Source organism: Bos taurus, chromosome 26 (genome assembly GCF_002263795.3).
Source record: "Bos taurus isolate L1 Dominette 01449 registration number 42190680 breed Hereford chromosome 26, ARS-UCD2.0, whole genome shotgun sequence".
Classification (NCBI taxonomy): domain Eukaryota; kingdom Metazoa; phylum Chordata; class Mammalia; order Artiodactyla; family Bovidae; genus Bos; species Bos taurus.
The window spans coordinates 45605457-45620150 of record NC_037353.1 but is presented as its reverse complement, the minus strand read 5'-3'; the positions used below and the strand labels follow the sequence as shown (position 1 = coordinate 45620150).

Sequence of the window (14694 nt, the reverse complement as noted above, 5' to 3'; positions counted from 1 at the left end):
AGCTCTAGAAAAATAAATACTAGCTCTCACTTCTGCCACAGGCATTTTGGACTCAAGTTCGATACTTTGAGTTTGTGCCCATTAACATTCAGTACGTCAGACTCAGTCCGTCCTTCCAGCGTTTGTCTCATTTCCTTGTTGGTTCTGCAGCCTATATATTAGCCAGTCCTCCGAGGCTGTATTCCACGCAGATGTGATCCAGGTGCTTCATCCCCATGCAAATCGTTCGTAAGGATGGTAGAGATGACCTTTCACAGCCAAGACCAGGGCTCAGCTCATAAATACTCATTAAGTGGTCTTAGAGCAAGGCATGGAGTCTAGCTTGAGTCAACAATGATCTTTCTTTACAAAGAAGGAGTTAAATCAAACTTTTGAGTCACCGAATTTGCTAAACTTGCCGTCTTTGCATACGGTCCTAGATCCATTGTTATTTTATTGTTGTTGTTGTTTGGTTAAAACATCCAACTTGAATCTGTTTGCCTGGCTCCATCTTTTTACTGCCTCAAACTGTCACAAGTGGTCATCTGCTCCCCCACGTCCACCGTTGTCCCCCTGTAATCCATTCTCCTCCCATCAGCCAGGGTGATATGTAAAGAACCTCACCTCCAAGGGAGCCCCACTGCTCTCGGACAGTTAGGTTACCCGTCAGCCTCCTCACTCTGGGCCCTGTCCTCTGTCCCCATCCTTGGCCGCATCTCACCCGTGCCCTGCCCTCGCTCACTAGACAATAGCCATCCTGCTTGCTGCTACAACCCAAGCTCTCCCAGCCTTAGGACTTGTGTTCTCATCAGGTTATTTCAGGGGTCTGGGCCGTAGGAAGAGAGAGTTGCATTGAGAATTTATTGCCCCCCTAATCTCAGCTTGTTTTTTCGGACTCAAGTTGAGTTCTCAGAGCCAGAGTTCTTATTATGAAAGTGTGTGGGGGCCATTCTTCCCGAGACCTTGACTGTGACAACTTTGAGAGGCCAGGGAACAGCTTCCCACTTGAGCAAGACTCAAAGAATGCCTCCAACCTTGGAGCAGAAATGGTTGGGCCATTCTCAGAGGCTCATGTTCTCACCTGTTTGGGGAAGGGTGTTTGTTTCCTCAATCTCCCCTCGACCCAAATGAAAATTGCATCCAGCAACCAGTTTCAATGTTTCTCTGATTCAAAATCAAACACTTTGAATATGATTTTTTAACTGGATAGCCCAGATAGGTGGGAATCATGTGGAGGTAATTTAAGCCTCTCTGTGTGTGCAGCTGGTGGAAAAGGAACCTCTGCAGCCATGAACCGGCCACTCCCCTGTGGCTTTTTATTATTATGTGGTTAGGCGTCTCTCTGAGCTTGCAATTCTCTGCATTCATGAGAAAATGTGGACTTCTCTGAAAACTGCAGAGACAGGAAAATCGGGCTCTTGTGTTTGTTTTCATTATCTGGAATTGTGTATTTTCTAAATGATGATCCAAGGCCATTTGGAACTGTCCCCTGGCCATTCATTTCACCCCTTTGCAGTCAGAAAGGTGTAAACATCTAAGCAACCAGGGCTCTCTCCATGAGTTTTTCGATGGGAGGTTAATTTATTTTTCCTTTAATAGAGCTGTATTTTCTTCTGTAAGATGAGTCTGTGAATGGTAAATCAGGGAATTATGGGGGGCAGAGGCTTCTGCCTTCCACCCCTCGGGAAGGAGGAACCACTTTAAGATGGCATCTCATTTTGTGTAGACCAGCGGGCACCACCGGGGCTGGTCATTTTCCCTTTGTGAGTAGGTTGGTCCCCATGAAACATGCCTACAACATATAGTTACTAAACTGAACTTTTTTCCTTGTAATGTTGTTAAAGTATGAGAAATCATAGCTTTCATGGTGCTTTACTCTTCCTCCCTCCAAAAGGTTTCCAGATTTCTTTGAAGTGAAAGTGAAAGTGTCAGTTGCTTAGTCGTGTCCAGCTCTTTGTGACCCCATGCACTGTAGCCCTCCAGGCACCTCTGTCCATGGGATTCTCCAGGCAACAGTACTGGAGTGGGTTGCCATGCCCTCCTCCAGGGGATCTTACCAACCCAAGGGCAAACCTGGGTCTCCTGCGTTGGCAGGCAGATTCTTTACCATCTGAGTCACCAGGGAAGCCCTGAGATTTCTTTAGAGATATCAAAATTCATGAATCAGCATAGCTGGGCAGCAAGGAGGAACACTGCTATGATACAAACACATTTTTCTTGTAAAAATCTGTTTGGAAGGCCCTGCACCGATGGGGATTTGTTTTATAAAAGATGTTTCCCTCAGGATTATGTGACTGGAAAGCTGATTCAGACCAGGCCTTGGTCATTTTTGCTTTTGTCTGAAAGCCTGGTTGTAACATGCAAGTTTTCAAGGTTAAGCAGAGTGTAGTTAACTCGTAAAGCAGTGATATCAGTTATGGGGAGCCAGACCTGTTCAACCCCCATTTCCTCTGACTCCATTTTATTGCAAAAACAGAAGGCTTTATTTTTTGCTTTTAAAGTTGGCTTTTTGAGACCACCCTCCATGAATTGCTCTTTTTTTTTTTTTTTCCTCTCCGAAAAATGCCTTTGGGATTCTCCCAGTAATTCATGGAAGAGTGTGAGTGTTTTTTGAGGAAACGTGATTAAAATGTCACCCACTTCAGAGGCTGCCTTTAATGGGGAGGGAGTTCGTGCTTGGGCCGTCTGCCTCTTCTTCAGCCCTACCCCTTGATAAACAAGGTCTTTATTCTTCTCGACTATCGCAGTCTTACCAAATCGCTTTTCTCTAGTCGCATATGTCAGCCTTTTTTTTTTTTTCTTGAAAATGTTTCTTTCTGTTCTGTTTCTTTTGTTCCTTTCTGGTTTTCCTCCTAATACCTCCTTCTCGCCTGGCTCAGTGGTTCCCCATTTTTCCTTTGCATCTAACCAGATTTTTCAACCATCAGCCACAAGAAATCAGCCTTCTGGCCTGGACTATGCAGTTCTCCCCCAGAAGGGCAGTTCCAGCTTAAAATACATTCTCCTCTGATTTTGTGACGTGAGCAAAGCTTTTCTCCTCTGCTTTTCTCACATCACAACACTGGACCACAAAGGCAAAGAGAACACCCATGAAACCCTGAATCCCAGCGATTTCTACAGTGGTCTTGACATGTGCTACATCCAGCCTGAGATGCACGGCCGTGGGCTTCTGCCCCAGAGTTACTTGTTTATATGTGTGTGTTTGTTTAATGGTGATTTCAACTCGTTCTGATCCTAAAATCAGTGATCCAGCGCAAAGGTTAGATTCCTTTTTAGGGACTTCCCTGATGGGAATGGAAACTGATGGCTCATGTTGAGATGGTTTTACAGAAGTCGTTGGGGTCAGAGGTGAACTCCTAGGTGGAACAGAGGTGTGGGAGCCAGTGTTGTTGGTAGGGGTGGGGTGTCCCTTTAGTTCCGATGCTTCTGTTGAGAGATGCTGACAGTGTTCTGAAAGCCCCAGAGAGACCATCAGGGAAATTAAATCCACGTTTACTTTTGGCAGCAAAAAAGAGAGACCCTCAAGATGACCAAGTACGTAGAGCTTGTCATCGTCGCCGATAACCGAGAGGTAAGAACTGTCTGAAATTTCTTGGTTGATTTAAAAAAAAAAAAAAAACAACAACCACCACAGGGAAAAGAAAATGTTTAGCAAATTATTACATGCTTTAATTAACCTCATTTTCTATGAGGCCTTAAGAGCATTGTGAACAACCCATGGGGAAAAGTGGCTCCCTGATCTTACAAGGTATAAAACATTAAAAATGTATCTGCTATTACAAAATATTAGCAAGGGCTGCAGAAAAAAAATATTAGCAAGGACTATAGAGCTGCCATAGCAGCTAAGCTCTCTAAACAGGGAGAATTATTTGTGGGAAATAGCAGATGGTTTTAGAATGTATTCTAAAACACTTTGGGGAAAAATTTAGTTTAAAAAATTTCCAATATGTTCTAAACCAAAATGAATGAATGAATAAATGAAGGCTATAGAAACAGCAGAAAAATCCTACCTTCTGAAATAAGGCTTTATCTCGTGCTAGTTTTTTTCTTTAAATTAATTTTTAATTAGCTCTTTTTTTTTTTTTAGATTATCTTTTCTGTGTTCATTTCTTGCCACTACTACTTATCATGAATTAGGTGACATTTTCTCCCAAGATGGCTCAACACATATGAATGAAACAGATTTGACAATTTCTCAGGAAACTGTTCCCAGTCTGGAAGGTCAGATTAGAGAGGAGAAGGGGGAATTTATTAACTTTTATCCATTCTCTGTATTGTTTGACTTGCTGCCATGAGCTTCTATTACTTTCACTCTTTAATTTTTAAAAACAAATATAAAAGAAATTTCGGGGGAAGTTCAAATCAAGTCGATGATATGAAGAATGGCTTTGGGCTGCTTTCTGGTTGTCTGTTTTCTCTTTGCCAAAACATGTCACTGCCTCCATCATTTATGAGGCTGGAAAAAATCACAAAAGTTACTGTCTTATGAGCACTTGGCTTGGGTGAATTTCAGGGAGTTTCAGAAAGTCCCTGGACAGGGAAATTACTCGGCAGAATGGGAGCTCACTTCACCATAAACCAGGGAGGGCCCTAGGGGGTTGCAAAGCCCAAGACTTCACATTTCCAGGAGCCGAGAAGATGAGATTTGATTGATGGTCTTACTGTTATTAATGCTGACATTTAAAATTATTAAGTTTCAGAGGCAAGGAAAAGATCTGGAAAAAGTCAAGCAGCGATTAATAGAGATCGCTAATCACGTTGACAAGGTAAGTTCTTTGGGGGTAATTAAATCACTCACATAGTGTAAACGTTTGGGAATGAGGTGGAGGGAGTAAAACACAGCCCATCTGACTTCAGAAGGCCAGCTTCTGCCTCTGGTACCCGACTTTCCCTTCCTTTGAAGACCCCCAGGGCTTGGAGTAGCTGCATGAGATGCCCCCATGCTGTCTGGACCACGGTGGCCTTGGGATCCATCTCCTCCCATCCTGGTCTCCCCGGCTGGATCCTGAACCAGATGGCACATGTGACCCTATTGAAAGTGCTCATCAGGCCTCTCCCCAGGCCTCCCTGGGCAGGTCCCACAGCCGCCTGAGGGTCGGCTCTCATCAATAAGGGACCTATGGGCTTCACAGTCCTGGGATGCAGCAGTTGGCTTTTGCCTCAATCTGCTGCTGGAAAATTCTTCACCATGAACTCGGGAGGGAGCTCACCTTTGCAAGGTGACTTCAGAGTTGGACGAGATCCTGAAAGTCTGGTCTGGCCCAGGTGTATTTGCTCACCAACGCTCCTTCCACGAGCTGTTCACGAGGTGAAACCACGTGCGCCAGCCGCCTTCGGCAACACACTCTGAGAGAGCGTCGGCTCATTGGCGCTAAGGGCTTTCAGCCCAGAGCCGCTGGAGTTGCCCAGAAGCTTTCAAAGGCCTTGCTTTCAAAGGAGGGGTGTGGGCTGGACATCAGGCTTCATAGGCTCCCAGGTGGTTCTCATGTGCTACGTGGCTGGCAGCCCCTGTCTGAACATGAACATTATTCTCAGCAGTAAGTCTGTCTCCTGCCTCTGAGCACAGTGGGAACCAGAAAGCGGCCCCGGCTCATTGCTGAAGCTCTCCTGGCGGGGATTCTCTGAAATGCTCACAGTTTACAGATAGCAGTTTGAAGATGCTTCACAGTAGCTGTGTTTCCAAGCGATCTTATTATATTCAAATTGACTTTTCAAAGTTTTCTGAAAAGATGAAAGCAAAAGCCCTTATAGAAATGCAACTCCATTCTATGAGGCCTTATGGGCAGAACCGAGCACCATGCATCAGGAATCCAGAATGCATCAGATGGGGTCCATCTGCTCAGGGAGATCACAGCTTTGTAGGGAAGCAGACCCATAAGCCACTTGGTGTGGTCCAGCGTGATGGGAACTGGGTGGATGCTGTCAATCAAGTGCTGTGGGGTGCAGAAGAGAACCGCTTACATCTTCCTGGAGGTCAGGGAGGCTTCGCAGCAAGGCGATTTTGAAGAGTACTGTTTCACCAGGAGCCCTCAACTGGCTTGCTCCCCATGCATTTGGACATGCGAGTAACTCCGTCTACCTAAGCAGTAGGGGGTGTGTGTGCACACAAGCACATGCATGAGTGTGTGTGTGTGTGCGTGTGTCAGATGGATGTATCTGCATGCACAGTTAGGGCAGGAGGAGATGAAGCTGCAGGGGATTCACTGGTCAGAGCCCTGGGTGCTCTGTGAAGCCATCTCGACTCTACTGGGATTTTATTCTGCTGTCAGTGGAAATCCAGGAGAATGTTTTTAAGCAGAGCAGATGAACAGGGTCACACACTGGTGCCTGCAGTTAGAGTGGAGGATGGAGTCACTAGAGTCAAAGAGGGCTGGTGGGCTTCTGTTGTATAGAAATCATGAAGATCTGACCTGGGTCTGGGGAAGTAGGGATTTGGAGACACTTGAAGGAGGGGTGCTTAATAAATGGACTGATAAATTTCTACGTGCCAGGGTCTCAGTGCTTTGCAGACACCTCCAGGTAGACACCAGTATTCCCATTTTTATAGCAGAGGAAGCTGAAGTTTGCAGAGGCTGGTTAAGTAATCAGCACATGTTCGAGCAGCATTAAAAGGCAGGACCAGGGGTGAGCCTGGTCTCTATGACACCCCCTCTGCGGGAGTTTTTGGCCTTGTCTCTACCCACTTTCTGTGGATCCCAGCCTGCCCTGACCAAGCAGAAGCAGAGGCTGAGAAGAGCTGGGGTCCAAATGAGCACAAGTTTGTGATGAGAGGTGGACGAGGCTTCGTGCCCAAAGAAGCAAGAACAGGGGTCTCCTGGGGTACCCTGAGCGGTTGGAGGTAAGGGCATGGTGCTCAGAGAGTGGCTATAGCTGGAAGGAACTTTCTGAAACCAGGAAGAACACAGATGGCTGTTGGCATCCTGGGATCATAGGATAATACCATCCGCATCCACATGAACTTTTAGGCAGGTCAGATTCCCAGGCAGCCCATGCTTGCGGATGTATTTGGAATAACTCATTTTTGAAAATTTACTTGATCCCCAAGTAAAGTGGATGTAGGAGAATTTCTGTAGATGGCCAGTCCTTCTGGCAGGGAGGGAAGGATGGATCCCAAAGGTTATGCCAGAGACCATAGGAGTCAGAACTCTCCACCATGACCCATCCATCTTGGGTGGCCCTGCACAGACTGACTCACAACTTCACACTTTGGCCACCTGATGTGAAGAGCCGACTCACTGGAAAAGACCCTGCTGCTGGGAATGATTGAGGGCAAGAGGAGAAGAGGATGGCAGATGATGAGAGGGTTGGATAACATCACTGACTCAGTGGACGTGAGTTTGAGCAAACTCCAGGAGACAGTGAAGGACAGGGAAGCCTGGCATGCTCTGCAGTCCATGGGGTCGCAAAGAGTCGGCCACGACTTAGGGACTGAACAACAATAGGAGTCAGACCTGGCTCTGGCCCGGCCTGGGCATTAGAGTCCCCTCTCAAGGTTTTTTGTTTATGTGAATGTGTGTCTGTATCTTTGCTTTCAAAATGCTGATTCCAAGTCTCAGTCCAGGGACTCTGGTTTGATTGGCCTGGGTGGGGCCTCGGGTGAGTCCATTCCAGACGTCTCCAATGAGGCAGGACCAAGAAACAAAGAATTCAAGAACTTCTTAAGCCTTGGAAGTAAACAGAAACCATGAACAATATTAAACTTGAGCCGGTAATTGCTGAAATCCTGTTTTAAAGTGATATGCTTGGTCTTCCATGTTTGTGTTTCTTTATATATTATTCTGTATTATTTCTTGCTTCAGTTTGCAGAAGCAGGAATGAGCAACTAGGGGGTTGTTAATAACCTGCCCTGGTATTTAGAAAACCACATATCTGAGAAAAGTCCTGACAGACTCAGGGGCGTTAACCAGCACGCCTGTTCTTATGTTTCTAGCAAGCAGAGAGCTGAATGACTGAGCAAACATATGTGTCCATCCCCAGCAGACCCTGAAGACCCACGGGGTAACCCAGGCTCCATCGGATGCTCTGTGCACCCAAGTCTGCTAACTGATGGGCTCTGGGCTGTAACGAGTGTTCCAAATGTAGTTTTGCAACTACAAGTGGGAGCATCTTGGCTTAAAAAAACAATGACTGTTCCAGTGGCAACTTCCTCATTTGCAGAAATCTTGGCTCCTCTTAGCTATTCTTAAGTAATAACTACTTGGCTGGCTGTGTTGGCTCAAAGGGAAGAGGGGAAGGACGTCCCAGACCGAGAGTCCGAGAAGTGATTTAGGGACAGAGGTGACATTCAGAACAACTCAGGCAGTTCCCCTGAGTTGGAACGCAGAAAACGTGTCTGGTGCTCGAACTGGCAGGCACAACCCTTACCTGGGAAGGAAGACGTTCCCCAGGCCGCAGTTACACCGCAGGGCGGGACCAGTGGGCTGTGTGGCTGCCAGATGATGTCATCGCCCCCCTTGCTTCTCCCTCCTGTCTGTCCTACTTCTTTCTCATGATGACGTTAGCACCAACGGCCTGTCCGTGCCGGCTGCGCCTCTGTGCCCCACTTCTGAAGGACTGGCTCATCTTGCATGCATTTATCTTCAGGTATTTTCCCCCTAGTGTGAGTCCTCGTCCCCGCCCCTCCCAGGCCAGTTGCCCGCAGGATGCACGTCCCTGTGGTGGAGCCCGGCGCACCGCCCTGTAATCCTACCCGTGTGTTCTCAGATCCACTTCTCGAAAGCCTTCTTGGAGCCGTCAAGTCCAGCATCCCCTGAACTTCCTGTCTGCACCCTTCTGGGCAGTTCGGTGGATTCGATTTTTCCTGTAATAATGGCTAGGAGTCCCCTGCCTCGAGCGTCTGGCTGACCCCTGAGCATTTGAGAGTCAAGGTCAAGGGTATCCTAAACCTTGTTCTTGGTGCCAGTGCCAAGTTGAGCCTGCAGCCAGAGCCAAGCAGGTGCTTGTCGTTGCAGGGTTAACAGGTGAATCGATTTAGCTGGTCTTGGACCATGGCCACGTACATCCTGGGATTCACAGGCCAGACAGGCAACTGCTACACTCTACATGTGCTTCTTGCTGGGCCTGTGGTCACAGTGGATCATCTTGGAAGGGAATCTGAGCACTCCCCTTTACCTGGCTGGGTTACTGAGCGGTGTTTAAAACCTGGGCACCGGCCTGCCTGTGTTTAAACTCCAGCTATGCCAGTCACGGCTGGAGTAGTTCACCTCCTCCACGTCTCAACACCTTGACAGTAACATGGAAACAACAATAGTTCTTAACTCACAGAGTGCTGTGAGGTCTAGGAGAGCACATGGGAAGTTTTTGGCACCATGCCTAGGGCGTAGGGAATGCTCATAAGTGTTAGCTCTGGCCACTGTTATTAGGAAGAACCAATGGGAAGCCACCCGCAGTCTGGGAAGTTCATCCCAACAGGCAGCCAAGGGATTCTGTGTGAAGACACGATGTAAGTTCAGCATGTGTGACAGTTCACCGGTAGCACCAGTTTTAGAGAGAAGGGGCTCTATTATATGCTTCTAGATACGGAATTTGTTCAAAGGATGTAATTTGAGGGGACTAATAGCTGGAACATTTTTTGGCATTTTCCTTCTTTGGGATTGGAATGAAAACTGACCTTTTCTAGTCCTGTGGCCACTGCTGAGCTTTCCAAATTTGCTGACATATTGAGTGCAGCACTTGAACAGCATCATCTTTTTAGAATTTAAATTGATGCTTTTGAATTGTTGGTGCTGGAGAAGACTCTTAAGAGTCCCTTTGACAGCAAGATCAAACCAGTCAATCCTAAAGGAAATCAGTCCTGAATATTCATTAGAAGGACTGATGCTGAAGCTGAAGCTCCAGTGCTTTGGCCACCTGATTTGAAGAGCCGACTTGCTGGAAAAGACCCTGACGCTGGGAAAGATTGAAAGCAAAAGGAGAAGGGGGCGGCAGAAGTTGAGGTGGTCAGACATCATCACTGACTCAGTGGACATGAATTTGAGCAAATTCTGGGAAACGGTGGAGGATAGGGAGGCCTGGCATGCTGCAGTCCATGGGGTCTCAAAGAGGGAGACAAGTGACTGACCAGCAACAACAATAGATGAAAACTGCAACCCATCATTACTATGAAAAGATCCCGAGTAGTCAGCCCCAAAGCTAACTCTGAGAAACAATGACAGCTGGACCTTGACAGCCCTTAGTGACCACTTCCATACGCCACTCTCCAGAGGCAAGCAAAGTGTCCCCTGCACGGATGACAACCCTGCAGCCCACACGGGCACGTGACCCTGAGGATGTCTCATAGCAGGCTGGTGTGGACATGGGTGACTGGATGGCCTGTGTTTCTGCCTTCTGATCTCTGTTTCATTTGTCTGTAACGCAGCTGAAAGTGTAAGCTCTCCAGCAAAGTGCAGCAGCCAGGCACACATGTGCAGAGTTCCCAAGGAGGCCAGGAACTTAATTTTTCCCGGGAAGCCTGGGCTGGGAGCTTGCAAGTGGATACCACAAGCCAAGCAACTCTTGATTAAAAACAAGCTGTTGGGCAGCATTTGGGTCGTATAATTGTCTCATTAACTTATTAATGTAATGCCCATAATTGTTATCTGCTTGAAACCAAGTTGGACCGCTGCGATCCGTTTATACTCTGTGATGTAGTTTGTGCTTCAGCCACATTCTTCTGCTAACCTAATGCTCACCAGATGACTGGTGGGGAGGAGGGATGAAGATCAGCAAGGGAAAAGATGAGCCTGCCTCTCATGGGTCAGAACCTTGGGTCAGCACTCATCCTCGTGGAGTTTATGGCCCTTGAGCTCAGCACGTTGGAATGGGGCTTAACTATCAGATGTGGTGCTTCTGTGTTTTTTGTTCCTTATTGGCTCAGAGGCTTCCAGCAACTGACAATAGGACCTGCTCCTATCTGGAGCTTAACTTCAACTGCCATCACCAGCCACCTCTTTCTCCTTGGCTACCTGGAGTACAGCCAGCCAGGCGATTCCCATGTCCTGACCCCCTAGACCGCTGAACACAGAGCCACCTCTGTGTCTGTGTGATGCTCAGAGGAGTAGCAAGGTACTTGTGGACCATGGGAAGTTCTTACCTTTTCCGTGACTGCTGTGTGGGCTGACTCTTTGAGACCCCAGGGACTATAGCCCGCCAGGCTCCTCTGTCCATGGAATTCTCCAGGCCAGAATACTGGAGTGGGTTGCCTTTCCCTTCTCCAGGGGATCTTCCCAACCCAGGGATCGAACCCAGGTCTCCCTCATTGCAGGCAGATTCTTTACCAGCTGAGCCACAAGGGAAGCCCAAGAACACTGGAGTGGGTAACCTAACCTTTCTCCAGCAGATCTTCCTGACCGAGGAGTAGAACCAGAATCTCCAGCATTGCAGGTGGGTTCTTTACCAACTGAGCTATTAGGGAAGCCCACTTTCTACAAGGTCATTCCTAAAAGCAAGTTCGTCTTGGTGAAGTTTGACACCCAGTCCCCCTAGGGTGAGAGGCAGGATGAGTTCAAGCATCTGGCTGAAAACTCAGCTTCCGGCGATGATCTCCTGGTGGCAGAGGTGGGGATCTCAGATTATGGTGAGAAGGGCTGAATATGGAGCTAAGCGAGCAATACAAGCTGGACAAAGGGAACTACCCAGTCTTCTACCTCTTACCTCTTCTTGGATGGGGACATTGAGAACCCAATCCTGTATAGTGGGGCAGTTAAGGTTGGAGCCATCCAGCGCTGGCTGAAGGGACATGGGCTCTACCTAGGAATGCCTGGTTGCCTGCCTGCGTATGACACCTTTGCTGGGGAGTTCATCGGAGCCCACCAGTCCCTCTTGAAGCAGGAGCAGGACAACCGATCAGTGTGAAGGAGACCAACAGGAAGCAGCCTAAGTGGTACCTTAAGATCATGGGAAAGATTGTGGACCAAGGAGAGGATTTCCCAGCATCAGAGATGATCCGGATCACCAACCTGTTTGAGAAGAACAAGACGAGCGATGGGAAGAAAGAACTCCAGAAGAGCTTCAACATTTTGACTGCCTTCCATAAGAAGGCAGGGGAAGAAGGAGCTTGAGAAGGCAACCAGGCTTTTCCAGGGTATGATGGGGTGGGGAGGGTTAAGTTACCTTCTGGCTGTGAAACCTCCTGGGATACAAGGAAGTGGTAGGAAAAGTGGCATGAGAAACGCTGGGCTGGAAGAAGCACAAGCTGGAATCAAGACTGCTGGGAGAAATATCAATAACCTCAGATATGCAGATGACACCACCCTTATGGCAGAAAGTGAAGAAGAATCAAAGAGCCTCTTGATGAAAGTGAAAGAGGAGAGTGAAAAAGTTGGCTTAAAACTCAACATTCAGAAAACGAAGATCATGGCATCTGGTCCCATCACTTCATGGCAAATAGATGGGGAAACAGTAGAAATAGTGTCAGACTTTATTTTTTTTAGGCCCCAAAATCACTGCAGATGGTGATTGCAGCCATGAAATTAAAAGATGCTTACTCCTTGGAAGGAAAGTTATGACCAACCTAGATAACATATTTGGAGAAGGCAATGGCACCCCACTCCAGTACTCTTGCCTGGAAAATTCCATGGATGGAGGAGCCTGGTGGGCTGCAGTCCATGGGGTCGCTAAGAGTCAGGCATGACTGAACGACTTCACTTTCACTTTTCACTTCCATGCATTGGAGAAGGAAATGGCAACCCACTCCAGTATTCTTGCCTGGAGAATCCCAGGGACAGAGGAGCCTGGTGGGCTGCCGTCTATGGGGTCACACAGAGTCGGACACGACTGAAATGACTTAGCAGCAGCAGATAACGTATTAAAAAGTAGAGACATTACTTTGCCAACAAAGGTCCGTCTAGTCAAGGCTATGGTTTTTCCAGTGGTCATGTATGGATGTGATAGTTGGACTATAAAGAAAGCTGAGCGCCAAAGAATTGATGCTTTTGAACTGTGGTGTTGAAGAAGACTCTTGAGAGTCCCTTGGACTGCAAGGAGATCCAACCAGTCCATTCTAAAGGAGATCAGTCCTGAGTGTTCATTGGAAGGACTGATGCTGAAGCTGAAACTCCAGTACTTTGGCCACCTCATGTGAAGAGTTGACTCATTTGAAAAGACCCTGATGCTGGGAGGGATTGAGGGCAGGAGGAGAAGGGGACAACAGAGGATGAGATGGCTGGATGGCATCACCGACTCGATGGACGTGAGTTTGAGTGAACTCTGGGAGTTGGTGATGGACAGGGAGGCCTGGCATACTGCAGTTCATCGGGTCTCAAAAAGTCGGGCACGTCTGAGCTACTGAGCTGAACTGAACTGAGGAAAAGTGGCAGGAAAACAGAAATCTGAGCGTGCGTGGATACTGATGCTGCTGTGACCGTGCTTGGAACATCTCTGTAGCCAGTTGGGGATAGCTGGAACACTTAGATGGCTTGGAAAATACCCTTCAGAAGGAACTGGTGCTATAAAGAAGAGTATACTGCCCAGGTTCTTGACAGGTATGATTCTGATCCAATTAAAGTTTCAGTGTTTTCATTAAAAAAAAAAAGAGTACCGGAGTGGATTGACATTTCCTCCTCCAGGGGATCTTCCTGGCCCAGGGATTTAACCTGCATCTCTTGTGTCTCCTGAATTGGCAGGTGGATTCTTTACCCCTGCGCCACCTGGGAAGGCCCCACTCTGACCTCTCATCTGGCTCAAAACTCTCCCTTAGCCATTGAAACAGTTGCTCTGCCTGCTTCTGACCCAAGATGACCTGTTTGTGGAGAACAGGCTGTAGGTTGAAGTAAGGACACAGAAAGATGGGGGATGGAAAAGCAAGAAGATGTGATTTGTGTGCCAGAAGGAATGAGGAATTTCCTTTACCAGATCTTTCCCATGATGGCGTTGGTGAACTATAGTCTGACCTGTGGGAAAAAATGGTCCTCAAAGTTCCTGATGAAGAATTCTGTGTCTGCCTTTATCATCCTGAAAGATATTGATCTGTTCATTTAATTAAAACCTACTAGGTCATTTACAGGTGACAAAATATGATAGCGTCGGCCAAGTCTGAGTCTTTGCTGAGAACAATACAGATTCATTTTCTGTAACTCATAGGTAGAACATTTTGCTTAAAAGGAACAAATTACTGCGCTTGGCAGAGTGTCTGAACGATCCTACCACACTTATTGTTTTTCTTGCAGTAGATATGAGCTAGCAATCTTTAGCTGTAATGTAACTACATTACATTAGCGATAACACACATCTATGCACCCATTTCTAATCACCAACGAATCGGTTGAAATCTATGCTTCCCTACAATTAAGGTGTGCATGCTCAGTTGTGTCCAACTCTTTGCGACCCCATGGACTGTAGCCCACCAGACTCCTCTGTCCATGGGATTTCCCAGGCAAGAATACTGGAGTGGGTTGCCATTTCCTTCTCTAGGGGATCTTCCCGACCCAGGGATCAAAATCAAGTCTCTTGTGTCTCCTGCAGTGGCAGGCAGGTTCTTTACTACTGTGCCACGTCGGAGACATTAAAAAGGCTAGTTAACTCTAACATCTAATTAGTCCACCCTATTTGAGAACCCAGTTAGCACATCACTTTGCATCAGTCACTGAAAATATTCCTTCAACTCTAATGCCATGGGAACAAGGGAGCACAGAGAGATTTTTCATATCACATCAACGAGGTTCAGAAATTGCACGTCTGTTCTACATGGCATTGCAAGTTCTCGTTAAAGTGACCCCCAGGGATACCTGTCTTCTGTCG

At 47.3% G+C, this 14694-nt stretch overlaps 1 protein-coding gene and 1 pseudogene across 1 annotated transcript in view; both read left to right on the top strand.

Annotated features, from left to right (window-relative positions):
* Window positions 1-14694, top strand: part of ADAM12 (ADAM metallopeptidase domain 12) — a 390084-nt gene that overhangs the window by 283463 nt on the left and 91927 nt on the right. Inside the window, 2 exon segments of the mRNA NM_001001156.1 lie at window positions 3485-3550; window positions 4674-4745. Coding sequence (NP_001001156.1) covers window positions 3485-3550; window positions 4674-4745 — 138 coding nt within the window.
* LOC101904890 (endoplasmic reticulum resident protein 29-like) lies at window positions 8967-14693 on the top strand (annotated as a pseudogene).